This window comes from Pelophylax lessonae (assembly GCF_965119305.1).
Source record: "Pelophylax lessonae genome assembly, chromosome: 6".
Lineage (NCBI taxonomy): Eukaryota > Metazoa > Chordata > Amphibia > Anura > Ranidae > Pelophylax > Pelophylax lessonae.
In genome coordinates, this window is record NC_138773.1 from 74,381,320 (window position 1) to 74,409,034 (window position 27,715).

The window sequence follows — 27,715 nt, forward strand, 5'->3', positions numbered from 1 at the left end:
TCTGCTCCCTTGGGACTTGAATTTTGTTCTATCTGTGTTACAACGTGCTCCTTTTGAACAGATCAGGGAGATCTCGTTGTCTATGTTGTCCAAAAAGGTCGCCTTTTTGGTTGCGATCACTTCGGCTCGCAGAGTGTCGGAGCTGGCGGCTTTGTCCTGCGAGTCTCCGTATCTGGTTGTTCATTTGGATAAGGTGGTCTTGCGACCTAATCCTTCTTTTCTTCCGAAGCGAGTTTCGGAATTCCATCTTAATGAGGATATTGTCTTGCCATCGCTGTGCGCGAAGCCTAAACATCCAAAGGAGGTGAGATTACATTCTTTGGATGTTGTTCGGGCGATAAGGGTTTACCTTAAATCGACTGAGTCTTTTCAAAAGACGGATTCCTTGTTTGTTCTTCCAGAGGGTCCTCGGAAGGGCATGGCGGCATCGGCCTCTACCATCGCCAAATGGATCAGGCAGACCATTGAACAGGCCTATGCTTTGCAGGGGAAGGTTCCCCCTGTGCCTGTGAAGGCGCACTCTACTAGATCTCTGAGTACGTCTTGGGCCTGTCGTCATGGGGCTTCTGTAGCCCAGGTGTGTAAGGCGGCGACCTGGTCGACCGTGCACACTTTCACAAAATTCTACAAAGTAGATGTTCAGGCATCGGCGGATGCTTCCTTTGGCCGCAAGGTTCTTAGTGCGGCAATTCCCTAGGGTCCCTTGTTGGGGACCTCTGGCTGTTGGGATATGTTTTTTATCCCCTGGTTATTTGTCTTTTCCTGGGTTGTTGCTCCTGTTGAGCACTTGTTTTTCCTGAAGCCTAGCTGGTTTCCTTCCTTTGGTAAGGTTCCTTTCTTTGATGCGGAGACTGCGTTGCCTTTCGGCGCGGATGCGTTTCCCACCCCTCATGTTTGCACTGCTTTGGGACGTCCCCATATGTGACGAATATGAAGAGGCGGCGACTGTCGGAGGACGTAAGAGAAAACGGAATTTTTGTAAAATCTTACCTGTAAAATTCCTTTCTCTGAGTCCTCCGACAGTCGCCGCCCCCGCCCCTCTTTTGGGGTTTGGTTGTATACTCTACTGCTATTCCACTGAAACTGAGATATGGTTGCAGGAAGTAGGAGGTTATTGACTGAGGGGACCACCCCTTGAGGGTGGGATATGTTAAAAGCTTTAATGTTAACATATTCTGTTGCCTAGCTACTCCTTCGGAGCAAAGTCTAATACCCCATATGTGACGAATATGAAGAGGCGGCGACTGTCGGAGGACTCAGAGAAAGGAATTTTACAGGTAAGATTTTACAAAAATTCAGTTTTTTTGAACTCTTATGTACTTATAATGTTGTTGATATATTAGTGCCTAAAAAGTCCCACCCCCAGGGGAACTTTCTTTGAAGATTCTATTTTTTGGGATGTGGCACAGTTTTGTGGACTCCACATGAGCATACTATATGCTATAGTTGCACAACCCCCCATGTTTTATGTCTTTAAATATGCTGCAAGTACAGAAAAAAGCCTTTAATCTGTCCGAAATCCAGTAAGACTCTAACTTCCTGTTTGAGATGACAACACAGTGCATCTGCTGCACTGAATCCATAAGCAGTGTTGTCAGTCCTGCCTGAGTTCTCCCCTGCTGGACTACAGACCCCCCCCCCCTTTCCCCATCTCCAAAAAAAATAAAAAGGGAAATGTTCAGTGGTCTGCAGGAAACAATCGGGCAGGGTTGATAACACTTCACAAATGCCACCCGTTACAGTTTTCTGTGGGTAACACCACCTTTTCTCTTTGCAGTGGATTCATAATATCCCCATTCCCCTAACAAGTATTAATTTGCAGTGAAAAGCAAACATTGAGAACTGCAAGAAACTCAGTTGGAAAGAAATACCTTAATGAAAGTATTCTGAATTCATCAGCACCCATCATTTAATCCCAGTGGTGCCACGTTGCTTCCGCCAGATTTTCCCACTGGGTAATTAGACAGTAAAATGTTGTCTGAATTGATGTGCAGGATATAATGGCTGTTCCTCAGCAAGCGGGCTTCTGCCAGAACTAAAAGACACCTAGCAGAGTTAGTCAAAGTTGAATATGCCGCATATTTCATTTTCATAGTTTATTTTGACAACCAACTGACATCACAAATCCCAGATAATCATTCAGGCTGACAACTTGAAATAAGATCTGAAATCCATACTGAACCTTAGTGATAAAAAAAACCCCTCATACAAGTGCACTGTAAAGTTCTAAATGTGTCCCTAGATTGGCTCGGCCATATATCTACACCATGCACCATCCATGGGGGATTCTGGAAGAAAACAGGACTTATGTGTTAGTTAACTGTACACCACTATGGTCTTTTTTTAAATTTCACTAATTCCAGTAATGCCTGGGAGGTGTAGATTAGTCATACCTGGCAGCACCTACATACCTAGGCCTGGGCCTACAACGAAAAGAAAGATGGCGTAAACGCCTAGAGCATTACCTTAAACTCCATTTTACATTCATTGTAAAATGCCAAAAACATACTCACAAACATGAGAAAATTAAAAGCATAACAATCACAATTCCAGCAGCGGGAATGTCAGGTCACTGTAGTTGGAAAGCTGACGCATTTCAGGGGACAAGCTCCCTTCCTCAGAGCTTGTCTCCCGAAACCCATGCTATAAATCAAGCTCTGAGGAAGGGAGCTTGTTTCCTGAAACCTATCAGCTTTCCAACTACAGTGACTTGACATTCCCAATTCTGGAGTTGTGATTGTTATGCTTTTATTCTTCTCATGTTTGTGAGTATGTTTTTTTGCATTTTTCAATAAATTTTAAAGGATGTTGAAGGTAATGCACTAGGTGTTTGTGCTGTCCTTCTTTTTGTTGTAGTGATTTTGAGTTTCTCTGCTCAAGGAGAGAAGCATCAACAAAAACAATATTAACCACTTGGCGTCTGCTCACTAGAGCTCTACTGCGGCAAAGTGGCTCTTTTAGGTCTGACGACGTAGACCTACGTCGACAGACACTCTCCCTTCTCGGCAGCGCGCGCGCGCCGCCAGAGGCTCGCTCCCGCTGTATTCAGTCACAGCGGGAGTCGGGCCAGGGGGGGAGCAGTGGCGATCACCACTGCTCTTCCCCGATCGTCGGGGAATCGAGTCTGGAGATCCGCCCGCTTGTGTAAACAGAGCGGGCGGATCTCCTAAGTGACAGGCAGGGTCAGATTGCAGGGTTCAGCATAGCTGAACCTGCGATCTGTCCTTGTGTCACTCAGTCACCTCCCCCCACACACGTCAGGAAGCACCAGGCATACATTAACCCCTCCCTCTCCAATAAAATTAACCCCTTCCCTGCCAGTGTCATTTTTACAATAACAGTGCATATATATATAGCACTGATTACTGTAGTAATGTCACTGATACCCCCAAAAGTGTCAAAAATGTCAGTCAATGGTCCGATCTGTCCGCCACAATGTCGCAGTCCCGCAAAAAAAATCGCAGATCGCCGCCATTACTCGTTAGAAAAAAAAAACACCAAAAATGACAGAAATCTTTCCCTTAGTTAGTAAACGCAATAACTTTTGTGAAAACCAATCAAAATACGCTTATTGCGATATTTTTTACCAAAAATATGTAGCAGAAAACAAATTGGCCTAAAATGATAAAAAATTTAGATTTTTACATTTTTTGGGGGGGGGGAATTTCATATAAAAAAATGTGAAAAATATTGTTATTTTTTCAAAATTGTCGCTATTTTTTTGTTTATAGCGCAAAAAGTAAAAATTGCACAGGTGATCAAATACCACCAAAAGAAAGCTCTGTTTTTGGGAAAAAAAGGACGTAAATTTTGTTTGGGTACGGCGTTGCATGACTGCACAATTGTCAGTTAAAGTCGCACAGTGCCAAATCGCAAAAAGTGGCCCAGACATAAGACAGCAAAATCCTCCGGTGGTAAAGTGGTTAAACATTGGAGTGAGCGCTGAAGTTTCATATATTTTGGAGAATCTAGGTCTAGGTCTACCTAGGATGTAAATGAAGAGCATTAAACTGTGATAAAATTGCATAAGATATTATAACTAAAGGCTTGGGGGTGAGCTAAGGTCAGGCCAACCTGAGCCAAACTGAATTCAGTCTGAAGTTGAACCCATGTGAAACTGTCAGGTGGTGGTCACATCAGCTGCAGCCATGGAATTTCCTGCCCTGGGGTAGTCAGGTCCTAAAGAGGAGATAAATTAGTAGCGTAATACTGTTGAAGGGGCACCCTGCCTCTTTACTTGCCTGGAATGGAGAACAGAAGGAAAATTGGGGTTGTGGCTCTCAGTGTGGGTCCAGGAGCAGGGTGGCATCAGGTTGCCATGGTGGCTTTGTGCCTTGCCTAGGTACATGTGGATGTTGCGCGGTGAGGAGATGTCATGGCAGGGATAAGAGTAAGCTTGGGCTACAAACCCATAGGCTTCTAGGTAAAGATTCTCTCCCAGGTATAGTGATATGCATGGATCACCAAACCTACAACACCAAGTAACTGTTGTGGGCCTTGCAGCCAAAGTAAAGCTATACTATACAAATATATTTTTTTCAAACAAATTCTTTTATCCTTGTTGCACAGCGTGGATGGATGAATCTCTATTGCAATTTGACAGCTTTCCCTGCCAATTTTCTGCTTGGCTCCCTCGATTGATGATGGCTCAATCAAGGGATGTTGGGTGAAAGGAAGCCGACTGGGCCACCCACTGAGTAAATTCAGCCCATTCATAAGGAACCAGACTAAATTCATATAGTGTATGGCCTGCATAAGAGATTGCGTACATTGGCAATGCTGCCAGACTGGCCGTGTGCATTTAAATGCAGTAGTGCTCAAAAGCATGCATTCATATGCAAATCACAGCAAAATACCGTATTTGGTCTGTTTTGCCTTTAAATAAAACTCATCTGAGTGGGACATCCTTCACCCAGACAAAATGCAACTCAAAGCTGGCCAAACACAGTCTGAAAACTGTCATCCCACTGAGATGGGAATCTGGTAGCATGTGTTTGATGCGCATTTCAAAAGCATGTCAAATGCAATAAAACAAACCCTGAGCCGTAGTTATACCACCCCATGGCCCTCCACAAAGAGTCTATAATACACTTGGAGGTAGCTGTTCACATGCCGCAGCCACTGCAAGGTTAATGCAGTATGTTGAATTGAAAGGTGACACTGCCATTCAAAATTGGCCATTCATGTCAATCGGGCTGTGGCACAACTGCAAGCTACATGCTTGTCTTGCAGTTGCAACTCATTAGCTCAACTGTAAATTGATGTTTTGCAAAAAAAGAAAAAAACTTGTCTCAATTAGGAGCACTAAGTGTAATTTCTGTCTACTGCTTCATTCCTCTGCTATTAGCATGAACTACTTCTGAAAAGTTTTCCGGACACCAAGAGAGTCTATCCCTCCAATCAGCTCTCAGAGCTCTCCTCACTGAGCTCTGCAGAGTGTAATTTCAGCTCTCTGCCCCCTTTTTTTTTCTGAACCCTTAGATAAGTTTTATAAATGTTATAAATTCAGCATTTGAATGGATGAACAGAAGAGAAGACTGCAGATAGACAGGTACAACTTATGTACCATAGGAGGATTTATTTAAACGTTTTGTATCACCTAAGGCCAGTCACTTCACTTGGTATATGTGAGGGTTTACAACCCTTTTGAGTCTCTATTAGTTCCTCTATTACTAAATGTTCTTCTTCCTCTCTGGACAGCTGAGCAATTGGAACTATTAGGAGGCATGTCACCCAAAGAGAGCCCCTTGTTTGAGAACTGAAATGTGAGCATCTGAAAGCAACTTTGCTGTTGTTGCTGCAGCCAATAGTAATTGTCAAAAGAATTCACGAATACACAGTTACACCTGTGGCCTACCAAAATCCACTTTAAGTACCCATCTGTACTCCTCATTAAGTACCCAGCGGATCCTGCTGAAGAAGCCCAACCAGGTGGGCGTAATGTGTACAGGTGGGGGGAGCTGTTATCCAGGATGTTTTTTGGTTTGTGCACCATTGTGGTGAGCTGACTCTATGCGTGTGATTCACGTGTTTTTTTTTTTCATCTATTTGTTCAGGTTTGAATAAATTATTTGAAGCAGAAAGCACTATGGTTTTCCATTTTTATTTTATGGTCACATATGATTGATTGAGACTTCCAACGTGGAATGCTTTTTTGCAGTAGTATCCCAGCATTATCCTGAGAGATCTCATCAGGCCATTATGACTCTGTAGTGAGGTCATGGTCTGGAGGTGAGCAGGCAGTCTGTCCGAAGGAGGCGGTCACTGAACACATTGGATTATACAGTATTATATTGAATTATCACCTTGAATAATCACAGCGGTGGCACTTTTTTTTTTACACTGTTTCATATTGCACTTTATATTTGAGTTGTTATCACAACTATTTGATTATATTATGTATTAATTGTTGCGCTGCACTGATTAGTTTTAATTTTTTTGCTATGTAGAGTCACTGGTGGACATACTCTTGAGGGTGTTGGCAGCAATCATAGAGGGTCTTTAGTTCAGGCTATTGAAAGAATATTGAAGAGATAATTGTGTATTGTTCATATTTGCGCCGATTATATATTGTTTCACTGCCATATAACAGAATTCATCCAATCCTTGCCACACAACCTGTTCATAGCTATCCTTTGGAACGACCAATCCTTTCTCTAGCACAGGGATCTGTAAACTTTTCATTAGGAGGGCCACATCATATATTTTACAAAAAGTTTTATAAATCAATGAATAATAATTGAATGAGTGAATATGTTTTACTTAGAATATGATATTTATGATATGATATAATATGATATTTTTAGAAATCCACATGATATGATTCAGAACAAGAGAGAAAGAACTCAAGTAAAACAAAGAAAAGCCCCCCACTTTCATCAGGGTCCCCATCAGAGTCTCCCCCCTTACATCAGGGTCTCCATCAAAGTCTCCTTACATCAGGGTCCCCACCAGAGCTCCCTTACAGTAGGGTCCCCACTAGAGATCCCCTTACATCAGGGTCTCTATCAAAGTCTCCCTTATATCAGGGTCCCCATAAGAGCCCCCCGTACATCAGGGTCTCCATCAGAGCCCCCTTACATTTTGGACCTCATCAGAGTCCTCCTTACATCAGATCCCCCATCAGCAGAAACCAACTGATCTGGATCCGAAGGCAGACCATAGACAGTTAGAATTTATTTTACACAATTCCCCGTCAACACTGACAGTACTGACATGGGAATCCCTCCTGCAGAGCAATGGGCATCCCTCCTGCTGAGCAATACTCATGCTGAGTATTGCTAGCAGCCACTAGCAATACTCGCAAGAGAATCCAGCAGGCTGGTTGTACCTAATTCATTTGATCGATCAACTTGGTACATTTATCCTGCCGGCCGAGATTTGAACTGTCTATGGCTGGACTTTATGCACACCAGCAGTGAGCCAGATAAAATCTTGCAACCTACCGAATGTGGCCTGTAGGCCATAGTTTAGAGACCCCTGCTGTAGGGTTTGGGTGCAATACCTTATTTTGATAAACTGAAACCCCTGTAGTAAAACTCTGCTCTCCAATGAACGCTGATATTGAATCATTATGTCACCGAAATGAACCCTTTTTTAAGGTGAACAAAAAAAGTGTCCTTTGAGTCCCCAAAACATTTGTGATGTGATCATTTGATATGGAAACCTTCTCTTAATTTTAATTTTTTTGTATATTTTCGGATGTTGCTTATATTTGCCTATATACCGTATCTGATATAAAAAAATCTCACCTTTCCTTAAGCCCTTTCTACTTACGCCCTACCGTATCTCATTTTTGTTTTAAGCCATTGTTCAAGCATGGGCACAATTTACAATCAGTTCAATCCATTAAAGCAGATACACAAACTTGTATTGACATGCTTCTGTATTTCATGCAGACCTTTTAAAATGATTGCTATTACAAATGTGGGTGGAGTCCAGACTAGGCAGACAATGTACTTGTCTAAAATGTGACATTGCTTGCGTTACATTTATATAATTGCCACGAGTGCCTTAATTAGGAAGAGTATGGAAAATTGCATGAGAATACTAAATATACAAATACATTACAATTTCAGTGTAGTAAAACAAAGTTTCAAATGAAAAACAAAGCATTTGATTCTAACCTTTGTCCTGTCTACGTAGGGTGTGTGCTCAAGGTTACACGTGTAATTTATAAACTAACTGAGGTTAATGTATATGCAAACTCAACCACTAAAATCTTGCATAAGATTTAATCAGTTGATCTAATTTCAAAAATAAACCTGGAGCTTTCATTATAATACCTGATGATCCTGCCATAAGGGTCTTTGTTTATATACTTCCTGTTAAAGGATGACTACACTCTGTCTCCATTTTGCAATGGTCCTCTTGCCTTGTATTTTTAAAAAACATTGGCAGTTGTTTTTTTTGTGCGCAGTGCCTTAGCAAATTAAATGTAATTCACTTGGCGTTTTCATCTAATTTATTACCTTTGTAGAGAGATGATTAATCAGATTCCAGCTGCAATATCTAAAGCCTCGTACACACTACTAACTGGGTTGAACGAAACAATCTGATGTTAGTATGACGATCCCCCCTGCTGTGCTATCGTGTTCTGACAGGGGGGGGCGGCACTTCTGCCAGAATACTCCGGTCAGAGCTCTCAGCCATTTGCTGAGAGTGCTGATCAGAAGTCGGTCAACAGGCCTTTTTCGGTAACAAGCCTTTGACATGAGCCTTTGACAGCTTCTGTTGGACTGGCTGTCATACACATAGCTCAAATCTTGGCCGGTTTCTATTGAACCGGTTGAAGGTGGCTGACATTCGGTCCATGTGTACTAGGCTTACCGGTGGCTTTTAACTCAGTGGTGGCAGTAAAGAAATTGTGACAGTTTGAAGCACTGACCTGATATTTAGGATAGGAAGTGCCACACCTAATGTACAAAGCCCAAAAAGCATTGTATGAGTTCAAAGCATTGTACAATTCCATTGTACGAGTATGAGTCCATTGTACGAATCCAAAGTCCATTGAATGAATATGAGTCCATTGTACGTGTCCAAAACATTGTACAAGTTCATTGTACGGGTATGAGTCAATTGTACGAGTCCAAAACATTGTACAAGTCAATTGTACGAGCTCAAAGCCCTGTATAGTATGAGTTCATTGTATAAGCCCAATGTATTGATCAAGTCCACTGTGTGAGCCCAAAGTATTGTATATACTACATACTTGTATATCCTTAAGTGGGTCATAGGGCAAGTCAACACATTTTAGGAGTTGATCCCCCTTCATCAAGGCTTCAGAAACTTGTTTAAATGCAGAGATGCTGGCCAAAAAGAGGCTAAAGATCCAATATTATGAGTGAACTGAGCTACTTTGCAATGCTTTGTAAACTCTGTACATTCTGGCTTTTAACCGAGTGGTGGCAGTAAAGAAATTGGGAACAGTTTGAAGCACTGACCTGATATTTAGAAGAGGAAGTGCCACACAAAATGTACAAAGTCCAAAAAGCTTTGCACAAGTTCAAAGCATTGTACAATTCCATTGTACCGGTATGAGTCCATTGTATGAGCCCAAAGCATTGTACAAGTCCATTGAATGAGTATGAGTCCATTGTACAAGTCCAAAGCTTTGTACAAGTTCATTGTACGAGTATGAGTCAATTGTACAAGTCCAAAGCATTGTACATGTCCATTGCACGAACCCAAAGCATTGTACAATTATGAGTTCATATGAGCCCAAAGCATTGATCAAGTCCACTGTAGGATCCCAAAGCATTGCATATACGATATACTTGTATATCCTCAGTTGGGTCATAGGGCAAACCAACACATTTTAGGAGTTGGTCCCCCTTCATCAAGGTTTCAGAAACTTGCTTAAATTCAGAGATGCTGGACAAAATAGAGGTTAAAGATCCAATATTAGGAGTGGACTGATCTATTTTGCAATGCTTTGTAGACTCTGTACATTAAGTGTTGCACTTACTTTCTTCTAAATATTCTATGATCTACACCCAAGAAGACACTTGTGTGCACAGGAGCAGCTTAACCAGAGCAAGTTTTTGTAGCAAATAAGGAGAATTTATTAAAAAAAAAAAAAAAAAAAAACATGGTTTCAATCCATTGGTTTCCATTTTACTTAAAGATTTATCTTATACGGGTTAGGCTGGGGTGCTGTGGTCTGCACTGTGTACTGAACACATTTATTAGTGTTTGTTTATTAAGCAGCCATATCTTGTTATTAGGCATACAGCCTTCATTTTCATTTTATCTGATTAATTATGTAGACACTGGCAGCCTTCTCGGGTTGTTACAAACTCAGCGTTCTGATGTAGGAACATCAAGCTTATGTTTATGAATACTGACATATAGTAGCAGATGTATCGAACTAAAACAGAAAATTAAACATATTTAGGAGGAGAAACCATAAAAAGGTAAAATTGTACCAGTTGGCGATTATTTCTCCTTGCTTTGTTCATAGCTAGACCCATGGAAGGAGAGGCCGTACCCATTTCTGATGTGAAGTGGTAAATGTCAGTTGTTCCTCTTGACGTTAAGGTCTTTTTTCTAGCTCAGATTATTGAATGCGCCGTATGTGTGTGTAATGCTCGCAGCGCTACATTTTTATGAATCTTCCTGGTTACCCCGTACTGTACTCCGCAGCTAAACATAAGCATTATGTTCATGCCCAAAGGAAACAAAAAATCTTACTGAGATAACATAATGTGATTTCTCAAGGGTTACTTCAGGCAAAAACTGTTTTCAAACCAGGCTTTGCTCATTTAGAAATTCCAGATCTTCCCCACGAGCAATTTTACGATGCCGCTTATGCAAGCTATTGTTATATTTGTGTGTGTGTTGTTGGGAATGGACATGTAACTGTGAGTGGTATTTGTTACATATGCTTGCACAGGCACTGCATATCTGCCATGATTCATCTCTCTGCTGCAGTACAGTCTGTGCACATGCACTATAAATAGCCTTGGATACAATGCGGTACAGTGTCATTCTCCAGTATTGCTATTATTTAAATTGAACCAGCATGGCTTAATATTGCGTTCTTTGCAGAATTATTTTCTGTTTCAGTCGAGGTTGATGGGATGATGGACACTGCAAACCTGGAGAGGAGTTAAGTATTAGGATTGACCAAAAGACTATCTTAACCTTGGTTTTTTTGTTTGTCCTGTTTACAGGTCACTTGGCGGTCTCTCCAAGTTCACGCACAGGTTATCGCTGAAAGAGAAGTCTGAGAAGAGGAATGATGCTGAGTTGGCACCTCTGGAGCAGCCTGTTTTCCGACAGAGATCACTGAGCATTGAATGGTGAGAATTATGGGAGCCAACTGCAACAGGGATTGGTCTTAAATGCGAAGCTTCTGGGGATGTGGGAGGCATGCAGGAAAAATTTCTAATTTGTTCATAGTAGTGTGAAATTATTGTATAGAGTTGTTATTGTATAACATCAGCAGCAGGGGTACGCTGTTGTATAAGCCAATAATGAAATCAGAAGTATATGTTGGCTAACCCAATAGATAGAAATGGCAAGCTTTGGAAACATCAGGTTTCTTGCAGCATAATATATTTTGAAAGCTGCATTTTCATTGCATGACGTTAGTCAACAAATTGTATCACTTTAGCTCCAAACCTGTAACTTCATGATGAATTAAAATGAATTTCAGTAGATGAATAATGTGAATGCTAAATTATGCTGAATGGTACGAACGAACAGTGGAAAAGAGTTGGCCCCCAGTGTAGTCATTATCTGAATGTACCCAGACTATGCAGACTATATTCTGACTAAGTAGTAAAAGCATTTTAACACAACCCCTAATTCATCTCTGTAGCTATAGGTGTTATGGAAAAATAAATCTTCAAATTTACTGTAGAGCAGTGTTTCTCAACCTTTTTTCATTTGAAGGCCCCCTTTAAAGCTAAGGACAATCTCAAGGCACCCTATTAAAATAATGGACAGTCTTGAGGCACCCCATTCTAAAACGTAAAAAGCAATTCTAATAGTTTAACATAATGTAAGACTCCCAATGTTAGAGGTGATTTATTCTTCCAAAGCAAATACACTTTTACACACTGGTATTGATTAGTACTCCAATGTTTCTTTTCCCTTTCAGTTTCTCCCCATCAGTCAGCTAATGTAACCCCAGTGCTGATGGAGAGGGGCACGGGAGGGTCACACAAGTATGTTGTGTAGGTGACCGACATCCCACTTTCCAACTGATGACGCCATTGGTTGTTAGGATGAAAGAGGCTTGAAGGTCATAATGGTGCATAATGAAATCTGTGGCGTTGTGTAACTAAGGCAGGCTTGATCCTACCACTGGCTTCTATAGGATTTTTGGCCAATTTTTAGGCATTTTGCCAAGGCACCCCTGAAGAAACCTGAAGGTACCCTGGTTGAAAAAGGCTGCTATAGAGGCACTGAAATCTTATTTTTTTGTTATTTTTTTTGCACCAGATTCTTAACCGGTTCCCAGCTCTCCAATGCAAGCAAATATTGGATGTATTTGTTGTAATCATTGATCTTTAAACTACTTCACACCACATGCAGCTAGAGAGGTCAGGGTGGTTTGTTTTAAAGCTCTTTCACTGCCTGTTAAGAATATTTCAATAATCTCATGTCTGTAATCTGGGTACGGGTGTGCTTCAGTCCCTGCATGATATGAAATTTGATGTAGTGCCATGTTTTAGGCACTGTGATAGGAAGGTGCAAGGGCACGGTCATCAGCTGCAATTCAGGAATTATTTTACATGTGCTTATTTATTTATGGCATGCTAATTTTCTCATCAAAATGTTAAAGTCACAGATAGAATTTCGCACAGGAGTAAGATCTTTATGTTTTTCCCACATGAAATAGTTGCTGTATTTAAAGTATATGTAAAAGCAAAACTTTTTTATCTTTAGGAACAGGGAGGGAAGGGTTAGACCTTTTTTATTTGCCCTGGTTGGCAACTGTCATCGAATTTTCGCTATATGTACAGTTTAAGCTCTGCAAGCTATTATTTTTCATCAGTCTGTATTTTATGTTAGAAATCGTTATTTTATTGCTCCTTAGTATGGCTTCTTTTCCATTCCATTAATGAACATTGCAAAAACCTGGAGCTGCATAGACTAAGCGACAGGGGTCATTTATACATGCATCGCCCTCTGAAAAACGATCCGTTATGGGATGTGAGGTGCTATATCCCCTCATCACCACCTGTTTTAACCCCTAAATATCCACACTACAACGCTGCTGCCATGGGGGACGTGTACAGCGTCGCCCTATTCAATTGAATAGGCCCAATTTGGCAGGTGGCACCCTGTTTCCAAAAGCAACAGGGGGATCCTTTCTGCCATGCAGTGAATGAAAGCATTGCAGCCATGGCATGTGTACACCTCTGTATGCTACTGTTGCAGCCTAAGGGGGAGAGGTAGGTGGGTGGTATACCTAGCCTAAAGGCCAAACCCCCTTCAACCACTTCATTTTTGGTTGCACACTGAAGGATTCACTTGCCTGCTGGACTCTGATAGCTCTTGTAGATTTCAGGGACAAGATACTCTTGCAACCTTACAAGGTGATAGAGTCACTGGAAAGGGCATTCCTCAATCCCCATATACGTATTTATCTTAGCTGTGCTTCCTTGCAGCTGCTTACTTTGCAATTCGCACTGAGATGAGCTGGGATCTGGGAAAGCGGTGATGTCCCTCACCTGGTCTGTGAAAGGTTCAGGCCCAACGATGGGCTGCTAGACCTGGCCACCGTCACGGGGGGAGTAGGTTCTATGCTCCTCAATACCCAAATGTGCCAAATGGTTTTGCCAGCTGTGAAAGGGCAAGAAACTGCTAGGGAGTACAAATAAAGTTATTATAAGGTTGTTGGGGGATGCCCTTTCCAGAGACACTGACTTTCCTCTGTATAGGTAAGGCGACAGGGTCTCTTTACCTAGAGCTAGTGCAGATGGGCATTTAGGTGGTTGCCTAAACCCCACCTGTATGGGATGAAATTAGCACAGTCAGAGTAACTTTTCCCACCTTGGCATTGGTCTTCGAACCAGTGGTCCATGTACTCAGTGGGTGACAGGATCAGGGAGTACTTCTACTGCCCAAGGTAAATTCCTTAGCAGGATACTACTTAAGCAAATAGTAAATAATAATGTACCTTGACAAGCATTTCTATTTACCTAGTAGACCGTTTGGTAAAATACAATGGTTGTAAAAGTATTATTTGCAATTATTGGGTTGTAGGTTCTCATTTATTTAACTAGACTTGTCTTGGGTTATAAGGTAATTTTACCACTTAGGATCCATGAACACTGGGCTTAAAAAAACAACAGTTCTCCTGGCAGAAAAAAACACTCATATAGAGCATTTTTTGTACAGAGTTTAGACGAGTTTTTATGCCAGTAAACTCCAATCAGAAATGCAAACCAGAAGGGTTTTTTTTTTCTTGCCTCTAAACTTTGAGCCTAAAATATGCCTGTAATCATCCTAATGTGTATGGATCCATAGGATCACATTGAGCTGCTTCTACAGGCAAAACATAAAACCCCTGTAGTAGAAGCGATTTTTAAGCCACTGTGCATGGAGCCCTAGAGTGGCTTCCAAATGAGTGATGACAGGTCAGGGGCGGAGACAGCAATTTCTGCTGCCCCTGTCATCATTTGCTAGGACCTTGGAGGCAGGGCCACACAGTGTCATAGATTGATAGGATGTGGGCAACCGAAGTGCACAGCCTCATTCATTGTTATTGTGCATGTAGCCTCCTGCACCATAACAACCAATGACAATGTGTGGCCTGGGGACTGAACATGCACATAAGATAGAGTGTCCAGTATGGACACTCCACTATGCTTCCTTGAGTGCCACCCAATGTGGCCACTTCTATTGGCTTCATGGGCAGCACCTCCAGAATAAGGGGGGATTCTGGTAATTATGTCCACTTGCTAAGAGGTGACTTGAGGCAAGGTAGGCTATACCAGGGGCTAAGTGGGTTGCACTGGCTTTTATAAAAGGGGAAACGGTGGTTCATAAAGCTAGCTAAACTGGCATAGAGCAGACTTATGGGGCCTTCCCTCTGCTCATTTTGCTCTCTTGTCTTATTAGTGCATTGCTTGTTAGCACATTTGCATGTAACATACTTAATTGTCTTTTAGTCCTACCTCCCTCTCTCAAATTAGTTATTGTTATATAGGGGATTACAAGACCAAGTCAAATTCATGTACTTATACTAGCTGCCTTCAATAGTACAGTTAATGATTCTCTAATACATTTTGTACATAGCTGCATTTGTTTATGTCTGTTCTACCTAACTGCAGTTCAGCTTTAAGAAAATGTGGCTTTATAATGACTTTGAATAAGCCTGGTTTTGATATGGATCATTATTCCCACAATCCCAAGTGTTTTCCAAGAGGGGTTGGTTTTGTTGTGGCTCCTTGTTTGCAGTGATTGCATAATTGCCCAGATTGGCATGTGCACTATAGGAAAAGACAATGCAATAATTGTAATTAGGTCTTATCCCAGCGTATGTTTCTCACAGCTTACATCTTTGTCATAGCTGCCAAATTCCTCTCAGCTAGGTATTACACCCCGAGGGTCCAAATTCTGGCATCCGTATAAAATTCATGAAATAATGTTTCATGCTTCTCTGGCACAGACATGTGTTTACTGTGGTCACAAAATAAGTAAAATGCCCAATTGTGTAAATTCTATACGTAGCAATAATGTAGCTCCCCCAGAGAAAGTATTGCTGATCAGCCTGGGAATATATATTACACATACAGTATCCCAAGCTCCTTTGGCTAGAAGCTTTTGGCTTCTCTCTTAGGACTAAATTCCAGGTATGGCCATATTTATATAGTTATATTGGTTCAGCTTGGATCAATGTATATGTATAATAAAAAACTGCGAAAACACTCTTCCGCATAAGTATGATAACCCGGCAAAGATAGGAGTGGTAGCCCACTTCACAGGGGGTTTTGCTTCAAGCCTTACTGCCCTCTAGGACTGGGGGTGTCTTTACTGTCTTTCCATTTTCAATGTATGTATGTATAATACCTGTAGGATCCCCCTAGAAGCTGGAAATCACTGTGGTAGTCACCACTACTACAATGATGGTTCCATGCCAAGTGGCTGCCCTTTTGCTTACTGATCACAGGAGGTAGCCCTCTTGCAGGGCTGGGGCAAGGGGTGGGAAGGAGGGACGGCTGCCCTGGGCACTGTGATATTATGTAAGGTGTGGTGGAGGGGGGGGCACCAGGAGGAGATTGCAGAGAGGGGATTTGTGTTGGGAGGGGGAATTTTGGGGGCAGCAGGAGGTAAGAATTGTTCTAAGAGGGGACATTTTGGAGGGGGGGTTGCTAAGAAAGGTGTTTTGGGGGGATTTGTGTAGGGGGGGATGGGGGAAGAGGATTAGTGCTAGAAGGGGGGATTTGAGGTGTTTGTGCTAGAAGAGGTGATATGGTTGAGGGAATTTTTTTTGGGGGGAGAGGGGATTTTGAAGGGTAAAAGAATTATGCTAGGAGGAGTGTTTTTTGTGGGAGGGGGAGATTTTTACTGGGAAGGTTTGTGCTGGGAGAGGGGATTTCAGCAGGGGGGCAGATTTGTCCTAGGGGGGAGGGAGAATTTATACTTAGGGGGCAAGCATGCTGACACATAATGCTCATACATCTTGGGGAGGGGGAGGGGGCACAGTTTAGCATGTTTGCCCTGGGCTCTAGATAACCTTGTCTCAGCACTGCCCTCTCGGCACGGGCACCTTTCAGAGAACACCTCAAACAGTTTTGGATCAATAATATACAACTTTTCCACCCTGGTTAGGTCCTTTTCCTAGTGTACATACAGTATGCATCATTCCTATGGATGGTCTCCGCTGAATAATTGGGGCCAAAGAATCCATAGGAATAAACGACACTATTATTGGAAAATTGACTAGAAGGTAAGCCGTAAACCCTAACTGGATGACATTTAGTTTGCTAAAGCACAGCAAATCATAATACCATCATATCATCTAAAATTTTGTTTTGGCCTTTTTTTTTTCATCCTTTGTTGTATATCATCATTGCTGATTTCACAAGGCCTCTTTACACCTACTTCCTGTCAATGGTTGCATGGCGTTTCTCAGGGCAAGTTTCCTGACGTTGAGAATAGTAAACTATATCTTAACAATGTGTTTCGGTATGGCCACTTGTAATCTCTTTTTGGCAAGCACATAATAGGGTGACAACGCAGAAAAAATTGGTAGAGGGAGACAGATTGTTTTCCTATAACAGGAACTGCCTGCACAAGGCAGGATCACCAGGTATTATTTTAAATAAATAGTACAAATATGGCTTTTTTTCCATAGTTACAGTCATCTAGCTTGGACCAATGTGACTATAAATATCATATACCTGTGGGATCTCTCTAGAACAGAGTTTCTCAACTAGGGTTCCTCCAGAAGTTACTCGGGGTTCCTTGAGCAATGAGCAATTTCTGTCTCTCAAGTTCCCACTGACACCATTCATCTTAGATACACTATATTGTCAAAACTATTGGGACGCCTGCCTTTACACACACATGAACTTTAATGGCATCCCAGTCTTAGTCCGTAGGGTTCAATATTGAGTTGGCCCACACTTTGCAGCTATAACAGCTTCAACTCTTCTGGGAAGGCTGTTCACAAGGTTTAGGAATATGTTTATGGGAATGTTTGACTATTCTTCCAGAAGCGCATTTATGAAGTCAGGCACTGATGTTGGACAAGAAAGCCTGGCTCGCAGTCTCCCAAAGGTGTCCTGTCAGGTTAAGGTGCAGGCCAGTCAAGTTCCTCCACCCCAAACTCGCTCATCCATGTCTTTATGGTGCACTTTGCTTTGTGCAGTGGTGCGCAGTCATGTTGGAACAGGAAGGGGTCATCCCCAAACTCTTCCCACAAAGTTGGGAGCATGAAATTGTCCAAAATGTCTTGGTATGCTGATGCATTAAGGGTTTCCTTCACTGGAACTAAGGGGCCAAGTCCGACCCCTGAAAATCAACCCCACATCATAATCTCCCCAATTATTTGGACCAGTGCACGAAGCAAGGTCCATAAAGACATGGATGAGCGAGTTTGTGGTGGAGGAACTTGACTGGCCTACACAGAGTCCTGACCTCAACTCAATAGAAAACTTTGGGATGAATTAAAGTGGAGACTGTGAGCCAGGCCTTCTCATCCATCATCGGTGCCTGACCTCACTATAGCGCTTCTGGAAAAATGGTCAAACATTCCCATAGACACATTTCTAAACCTTGTAGACAGCCTTCCCAGAAGAGTTGAAGCGGCTATAGCTGCAAAGGGTGGGCCAACTCAATTTTAAACCCTACAGAGGCTGGGATGTCATTGAAGTTCATGTGCGTGTAAAGGCAGGCGTCCCAATACTTTTGACAATATAGTGTATCTGTAAGGGGGTCATTCTTCCCAATGACCACAGGTGTAAGGAGCATTCTTTCCACTGGCCATCACACTAAAGTATCATGATTTATAGGTATAGTCTATTTTAGCCGGGGTTCCCAATGCCCTAAAAGTTATTTCAAGGGTTCCTCTGTGTTGAGAAAGGCTGCTCTAGAAGTGACTCCAGTGATATCTTCTTGCTTCCAGGTCCCGTGCTGAGTGGCTGCTCTGCTGCTTTCTAAACTCAGGCGGTTGGCTGCCTAACACTGGCACCAATCAGAGATCACTTTGCATTTTCTCAAAGAATTGAAAGCATTCTCTGATTGGATGAAGTGGAGAAGTGGGGCAGTGGTGTCACCACATCCAATCAGAGAATGCTTTGCATTAATTGAGAAGATGCAAAGCATTCTCTGAATGGTGCTCGTGCCGTCTGGGCAACCTCCTGTATTCACAGTGCAGCAGGGCAGGTGCTTGGCACGGGATGCAGAAGCAAGTGGAGATGACTGCAGTGCAGCGATTTCCAGCTTCCAGGGGGATCCCATACGTATATTATATACATAAAAGTATAGAGAGATTATGTGGGACTTTGTGTGTACCTCCTTGGGTATAATACATGTAGAGACGGGCTTTTTATATATAAAAATATAACATTTTATTAGAAATACCACAGATATTAGGAAAAAAAAATAAAAACATCCACATAAGTTGGCCATCCAAGATAGTACGTTTAGTGGCCTTAAAGCTGAGTTCTGCATCCCCCCCCTTCAAAAATTAAAAGTCAGCAGCTACACATACTGTAGCTGCTTATAATATTAGGACACTTACCTGTCCTGGAGTCCAGCATTTCCATCGGCTGTTGGGTGCTGCTGCCGCAATTGCTGGTAAGGCTTCATGGCCAGGCCCCTACTGCGCATGTGCGAAGCGCGCTGAGCTCGGTTCCTGGCCTGGAAGCAGAGGGAGAAGGAGGAGGGGGCCGAACTTCTGATGTCCCTCGCCGCGGTGAGGTCCGACAGAAGTGGGGACAGGGTACCTGTCAAAAACAGGTACCTGCTCCCCCCCCCCCCCCAAAGGTGCCAAATGTGGCACCGGAGAGGGAGGAGGAGACAGTTAAGCCGAAGTTCCACTTTTGAGTGGAATTCTGCTTTAAGATCCATTTGTTCAGGCCTTGAATCTTATTATAGAATATAAGCCAACATGTGCATAAGGTTACACAGACACTAATCGCTCACAGACACTAATCGCTCACAGACACTAATCGCTCACAGACACTAATCGCTCACAGACACTAATCGCTCACAGACACTAATCGCTCACAGACAATAATCGCTTACAGACACTAATCGCTCACAAGCATGTAAACCTAAAACTCCCCCACCTTCTGATGGGGAAGAAAAACACTTACGTACATATTGGGTGATATTGGTGGTAGCAATTTTTTATGCACAACCAAACAAAGGCGCTATTCCTAAATATAGTACGATTTTTTTTACGCACACCAGATCCAAAAAACAAACAATACACAACAACAAATAACACTTACACAGAGCAATCTGGACCAATACTGTATGTGATCCGTCCCACATAAACACATCACATACCTTTGATGTCATAAAATTTCACACCATCAGAACTACTAAGACTAGGTTTAAATTTCTGTCCTTCGTGTAATATTAATCAGTTTGAATGCATCAAAGACATAAATCTGTTTGCAAGAAAACATAAACTTTAAAACATTAGACATGTGCAGTACAAAAAAAAATTAGTTTTGTTTCGTTATTTACATAAATTAGTTTGGTTAAATTTGTTGAATTTGGTTTTGAAATTCATTTAGTTTATTCGAATTTGAATCGATTCAAAATTTTTAAATTCAAATCAAATTCCATTTGAATGGCATTCGAATCAAATTCTATTCTAAATTGTATTTTTATTCTTTTCAAAATTCTAATTTTGGAAGATGGTTATATTCTTTCTATTCCATTCTATTCTATTGTTTTTTCTATTCTATTATTTTCTTTTCTATTCTATTCTATTCTTTTCTATTATATTCTATTCTTTCCTATTCTATTCGAAATTCGAATTTCGGAAAATGGTTATATTTTTATAATTTTTCTTTTCTATTCTTTTCTATTGTTTATTCTATTCTATTCTTTTCTATTTTGTTCTTTTCAAATTTGAATTTATTCTATTTGAAATTCGAATTTCAGAAGATCTATTCTTTCTGTTTTATTCTTTATTCTATTCCTTTATTGTCTGTTCTATTTTTTTCTGTTCTTTTATTTTCTATTCTATTTTGTTCTGTTTTACTCTATTCTTTTATTGTCTATTCTATCCTTTTTTTCTATTCTTTTTTTTTCTATTCTTTTATTTTGCTTAAAGTTCTGTTTTTATTCTATTCTTTTATTTTCTATTCTATTATATTCTTTTCTACTCTATTCCTTTATTTTCTTTTCTATCTAATTGCTTTTGTAAATTCAAATTTGATTTGAAAACTATTCGAACTCAATTCGAAAACATTTTGAATTTCGTCTGAAATTTTGATTAGTTATTTTGGATTCGTTTAAACTGTTGTAATACGGAAATTTGAGTACATCCAAATTTCTGAATAATGAAAAATTTGTCTGAACTTCAATTCAGAACGCATCGAAATGCACATATCTATAAAACATGCACAATCGTTAATCACAGTTTAAACAAGACCTAGATACCAAATAGTCTAGAATTGACTACAGAATGTTAAAAATATTGGACCAATTTGAAAAGTAGGGGAGAATCTGGGATAGCCCCAATGAGATGTATTGTTGGCTTATATTTACCTATTTATATTGGTACAGTAATCCATAATAAGATCCAAGGCCCTGATGAAGCAGGACTGCCCATGAAACGTGTTGCCCTGGCTGTTTTTAAATCTCTTTCCTAATATTTGTGATATTTCTATTAAAAGGTTATATTTTTATATATAAAAAATCTGTCTCTGCCTGTATTTTACCCAAAGAGGTACACACGCAGTCCACAAAATCTCTATATTCTTGTATGTAAAAGTTTAGGGATGGTACCTCCTAAGGGTTTGGATTTTATAACAACTCGCCCAACATTCAAAATGATGTTAAAATATGATATATGCATTGGTTCAAGCTATTGATAAAAATATCAATATCTGTATTGATTACTGTATTGTTACAGTAATCCTTAATAAGATCCAAGGCCCTGATGAAGCGGGACTGCCCGTGAAACGCATTGGCTAGGATGTTTTTAAATTTCTTTCCTAATATTTTTGATATTTCTAATAAAATGTTATATTTTTATATATAAAAAGTCTGTGTCTGCTGTATTATACCCAAAGAGGTACACACAAAGTCCCACACAATCTCTATATTCTTGTATATAAAATTTTAGGGATGGTACCTCCTAAGGGTTGGGATTTTCTAGCACCTCGCCCCCACATTCAAAATTATGTTAAAATATGATATATGCATTGGTTCAAGCTATTGATAAAAATATTAATATCTGTATTGATTACTGTATTGTTACAGTAATCCTTAATAAGATCCAAGGCCCTGATGAAGCGGGACTGCCCACGAAACGCATTGGCCTGGATATTTTTACATTTCTTTCCTAATATTTTTGATATTTCTAATAAAATTTTATATTTTTATAGATAAAAAGTCTGTCTCTGCTGTATTATACCCAAAGAGGTACACACAAAGTCCCACACAATCTCTATATTCTTGTATGCAAAATTTTAGGGATGGTACCTCCTAAGGGTTGGGATTTTTAGCACCTTGCCCCCACATCCAAAATGATGTTTAAATATGGTGTATGCATAGTTACATTGGTTCAAGCTATTGATAAAAATATCAATATCTGCAAATCTTCTTTAATAAAAACTGCAAATTTAAAAATATAAAAAAATATTTTGGGATGACTTAATATGAGATTTTAGTCATTAGATTGACATATTCTTTAACTATGAAAATGTCTGTTCTGGATAGAAATTCAGTTCATTCTATAAAATCATACGTTATTGGAGATATTTGTATTCTTTTGGTACATGGCCAACTGATTGTGTTCTTTCTATTAAAAGGTGCCAGTGTGTAGCACATTTCCCAGGCTGGCCTCCTCCGATCTCTTTCTCTAATGACCCTGGAGTCTCTTTGCTTTCTGAAGAAATGCTATCTGGGAGTTGTTGTACGAGGCGCTCTGGATCTTGGATGGGGACCATGTTCCTGTGGACTGCGGTGTGTGTGTGAAAGTACTTTGTGGTGGGCTCGCAAGCCAAGAGGCGAACGCAGAAATTTGGCCCGAGACTCACAGAGGGTGGGATGGCGTTGGGGCTGGAAGACAGATAAACAGTAGGGCTTTTCCCACCCATTCTGGGAAACTTATGTGGGGGCTGTGGTGGGGGAAATTAAAGAAGCCTGTCAAGTTCGTGGTTACTCTTCCCGGTGCCTTGCTAATGTTGTACTGGGATTCTGTTTAAAAAATAGAAATCCTGTTTACCAATGTCATTAGAGCTCCTCTAAGATGCAGGATATTATTGCAAAATTCATATTCTACGGTTCCCTCATTAGATTTGATGATGAGCTGCATTTGATTGAGAGGGAGACTTAATATACGGCTTTATCAGCTTGTACCCACCACCTGCACACAATCTAAACAGCCGTGCTGTGCTGGAAACTAAAACTGGAAGGGCTCTTTCGCACTGGCAGCAATGCCTACCACCATCTGAAAAACACCATGGGGGCTTTGTATTAAAAAAGAAAAACACACTGCAACCGCACACAGTTGCAGCTCACCCCTACTGTGCAACTCTGCAAGGCAAGTTATAATTGCCGCGGTCAGGGGCATAACTAGAACCCTCAGGGTCCTGGTGCGAGAAACCATGAAGGGCCTCTCTAATCCCCGGCTGGGGCCCTTTTTTTCGAGCCTGGTGGCAGAGCGCCAGGGCTCGGTTGCAAGTGCGACCTTTGCGAGCCTGGTAGTTCCCACACTGATATCACTGTTTTTTTTTTGTTATTTTATTATTTATCACCATTTTATTTATTTATTCATGTTTACAATATATTCTTTATATCATATATAAAGATAATAATACAATATACGCTGTATATCTAAACATTATTTTTTTACTTTTTTGGGGGGGCTTTGGTGAGCTATCAGGGGTCTAAACAGACCACTGATGTGTCAGCTTTGAGACAAAGAAAGAAGATCTAGCACACAGCCCTCAATCTCCTCTGCAACCTCAGCTGCATAGAATGAATGGACAGGTATAGCTCTCTACAGAGCTTCCCGTTCATTCACAAACTGAAGCATAGTAAACGCAGTTTACTTAGCCCCAGTTATGAATGGACAGAGTCAGTAATCGTTACCGATCACTGACTTTATCTATTCAGAGAAGGAAGGGGCCACATTTACCGCCCCCTTCCCTGCTCTCCATCCTGACAGCATCCCCCCGCAGCAGGAACTCGGCAGAGCTGTGGGGGATGAGGGGGGGGGGGGGCAGAAGAGAGCACAGGGTGGCCTGGAGAGAGCATAGGGGCCAAGGGGCAGCTGGAAGAAGCTGGATAGGAGGGGCAGCAGCATTTAGAAGAACCAATCCCCTCCATTTTCCTCCTGCAGCCACTATATGCCTGTGGAAAAGAGAGAAGGAAAAGCAGGCTTTCAGCAGCTACAAGAGGAAATGGAGGACATCGGTTCCTCTATATTCCACCACTCCTCCTATCCAGGTGTACACCGGGGCCGCATGGCCCCCTGGAGCATGGAGTCAGGTCGCAATTGCGACCCCTGTAGCTACGCCCCTGACTGTAACCCCACCATGAGTACAGCCCTGTCTGGCTGTAATATTAGAATTTAGGTGGGCAGCTGGGGAGGCAGTAAACTGTGGTTTAAGCACCTGTTTTTACTCCCCGCTGGTCACCTGCGTGAAAGAGTCCTAAGAAAGCAACCAGTTTCAGATCTTTTTACAGAACTGGTATTTATGACATGTAAAAGTTGGTCAAATTAAAGTGTATGTAAACCCCAACATTGAACTTTTCTTATTTGCTTCCTTTTGATTTAAATAGTTATTATTAAAGGTATTTATTTAGCACCATCTATTACACAGCACTTTACATATTGTACATTCACATCAGTACTTGTCTTCAAGAGGCTTACAAACTAAGGTCATATGCATACTAGAGTCAATTTAGACAAGAGACAAGTAGCCTCCAGCATGTTTTGCAAACCCGCACAAGCACACCAATAAAAGTGCTCTGACCAGGATTGGAACCGGGAACTCCAGTGCTGCAAGGCAACAACTATGCTGCCCACATATGATACTGGAAGCATACCTGTTGATCATATCAGATATTCAGAGCTTTCCTGTGTTCTGTTTGGTATGCCTGACTGTCCCCCGACACTGTTTACATCAATAGAAACATACAGCCAGGTAGTCTAGGATAGCAGGGCACTCCCCTGCTTCCGCGACCGCGCAGGTAGGATGCCGGGGTCTATCGGTGGGACGGGAAACCCGGGCGAGCCGCAAAAGGCAGCGGGAGGGGGCGTCCGAGCGGCTTCTCAGCCCCATCGGTTGTCATTACAAGACCGACCGTCAGCTATGGATGCCGGTACCGGGGTAGCTGCAGACATCCCTCCGGTACAGCACTTTCCTGAAATATCGGCAATATCGGTAACCTCAGGGGCCGATTCCGATATATCGGGGAAAGTGCAGATCGGCCCTCGATATATCGGTTTTGCCGATAATCGGTCGATCCCTAATTAGTACCCATTTATATTAAGTCCATCTGTCTCAACCAATAAAAACAAAAAAAAAACAGTAAAGAAAACCCAAGCATACAATCCCATATACACAATCCTTTACCTGCAGTTGATCCAGAGGAAGGCGAAAAAACCCCAGCAAAGCATGAACCAATTTGCTCCAGCAGGGGAAAAAAATTCCTTCCTGATCCCCCGAGAGGCAATCGGATATTCCCTGGATCAACTTTACCTATAAATATTAGTACTAGTGATCGACCGGATCTTCATTGCCGATACCGATATTTTGGCCATTGAATATCAGTATTGGCCGATATTGGCCCATATTTTTGTACATTTAAAATGTTTTTATTTTTTTTATTTTTATCACTTGACAGGTACTCTTGTGGAGGGATCTGGGGGTCTAAAAGACCCCAAGCCCCTCCTCTGCACTTAAAAGCATTCAAAACTGGCAAGTTTGGCTGTTTTGAATGCTGTCATTTTTTTAATCTGGCGCTGAGTACCCGGAAGTGATGTCATGACATAAATTCTGGGTTTTTACATGGAGACCCAATCAGAGCCGAATGCGGCTTTGATCGGGTCTTCTCTTCGGCGACCGTGCAGAGAGGATGCCGGGGTCTATCGATGGGACGGGAATCCCAGGCGAGCCGCAGAAGGCGGCGGGAGGGGGGGCGTCCCCTCCTACTCCTTGTAATGACAGCCGAGCGGCTTCTCAGCCCCATTGGTTGTCATTACAAGACAGCCGACCATCGGCTGAAGACGCCGGTACCGGGGTGATGCCTCTAGCTGCAGGCATCAATCCGGTACAAGCACTTTCCTGAGATATAGGCAATATCGGTAACCTCAGGGGCAGATTCCGATATATCGGGGAAAGTGCAGATCGGCCCTTGATATGTCGGCTTTGCTGATAACCTTTCTGTATTTGGAGATGAAATCTGTTTTTGTAAAGAGTGCCCCCTTGTCCTCTGTGTTGACCTTAAAGTGAATAACTCAACACCAAGTTCACTCTATGGACCCCTTATGTATTTATACATGTTGATTATATCCCCCCCTAATCTCCTCTTCTCAATATGTTAAATTAAACAATGCTGAGGGTGTAACACTACTCTAAAATTCACACATTTTTGGGTAAAGATTCTCAACTCCTTTAGTAAATCAGCCCATCCAGGGCAGATCAGTGTCATTTTTCTTTACTTGTAGGGTTTTTAAAGGGATAAAACATTGGTAAATGTACATGTTGCAGATATGTACTGTTTGGATAGAGTTGGGAGGCGTTACACTTTCTGTCAATTTTGTATTTCCACCTGTGATCCATAGTGCAGAGATTTGCTCTCACATCCTGACACTGTGACAACAGTTCAACAAATGGGCTAAACAGTTGTCAACAGAACAGGAAGGCATAAAAAATAAAACATTGTGAGAAGAAGTGTACCCCTTTCCAATTCGCCCCATAAAGACCCAGATGGCAATTTAAACTTGCCAGGCACTCTAAACCCACTGTATCCAAAACAAAATAGAAAGTTTGGCTGCAGTTGAGCTGTCATTTCTTACCTGCACTAGGAAAATGAATGCAGTAAACCCCCCTCCATTGCGGGGGTTACGTTCCGGACCCAGCCGCGAAAAGTGAAATTCCGCGAAATAGAAAAACCCTATTAAAATGCATTGTAGGCATGTTTATTTTACTGTCACTGTACGTGTAAAAGCATTTTAAGGTCTTTAAACACACTTTTAAAACAATAGAAACTCATTTAAACAAATAAAAGATATTAAGAGACATAGCAAGAGCTATGGAAAACAAAAAAATATTTCATTTTTAATGATTTATATAGTAAAATAACATTACAAAAAAAACCGCGAATTACCGGGACCGCAAAAACTGAACCGCGATGGAACTGGGGATTACTGTGTTGTAATTCATTGGCTGGGAACAACACCATGTTTTCTTTTTTACCCATTTTTGTTTATTGACACCTGTTGACACCTGGGGTGGAAACATTTGGGAGGTGTAGATGGGAAGCTGTGGAGTCTATGCTGTAGGATACAGAAGCTCTGATTTTGCAGTTCAAAAAGCACCCGAAAAGTTCCTCACACAAGATCAAGGAGGTTGAAGAAAACAAGAGTACAATACCCAATGTTTTTGAAGTCTACAAATATTTTTTTTTTTTGTAAAAATCCAAGATTACGTGTTTTGAGGGTTGGAAACTGTCCCCTTCATTATAGCAAGAAGAATACTGAATATGTATAAGAAGTTACATAATGAGGAGAGAAATGTTAACATAAATTTGAAGAAATAATGTGTAGATTATGTAGATAGAACTAGGTTTTTCAACCAGGGTTCCTGCAGAGGTTGCTAGGGGCTCCTTAAACAATGAGCAATTTCTGCCTCAGATAAATTTCTGATTTGATTGACCTTTTAAGCTATGTGTAAGGGGGGAATTCTTCTCAATGACCACAAATGTAAGGAGCATTATTCCCACTGACCATCACACTAATGTATTGTAAGTTGTAGATTGATTGCTGTAATTTTTAGCAGGGTTTCTCTAAGAACAGAAAGATATGTCAAGTTTCCTCTGTGTTAAAAAG

General features: G+C 41.4%; 1 protein-coding gene across 4 annotated transcripts in view; it reads left to right on the top strand.

Moving 5' to 3' along the window:
• The window catches only part of LOC309559025 (ankyrin repeat and fibronectin type-III domain-containing protein 1-like), a 722,127-nt gene that overhangs the window by 555,902 nt on the left and 138,510 nt on the right, over window positions 1–27,715 (top strand). For all 4 annotated transcript variants that reach the window (XM_082262137.1, XM_082262136.1, XM_082262139.1 and 1 more), the window contains one exon: window positions 11,175–11,303. In XM_082262137.1, the coding sequence (XP_082118263.1) occupies window positions 11,175–11,303 (129 nt within the window). The remainder of the gene's footprint in view (window positions 1–11,174; window positions 11,304–27,715) is intronic.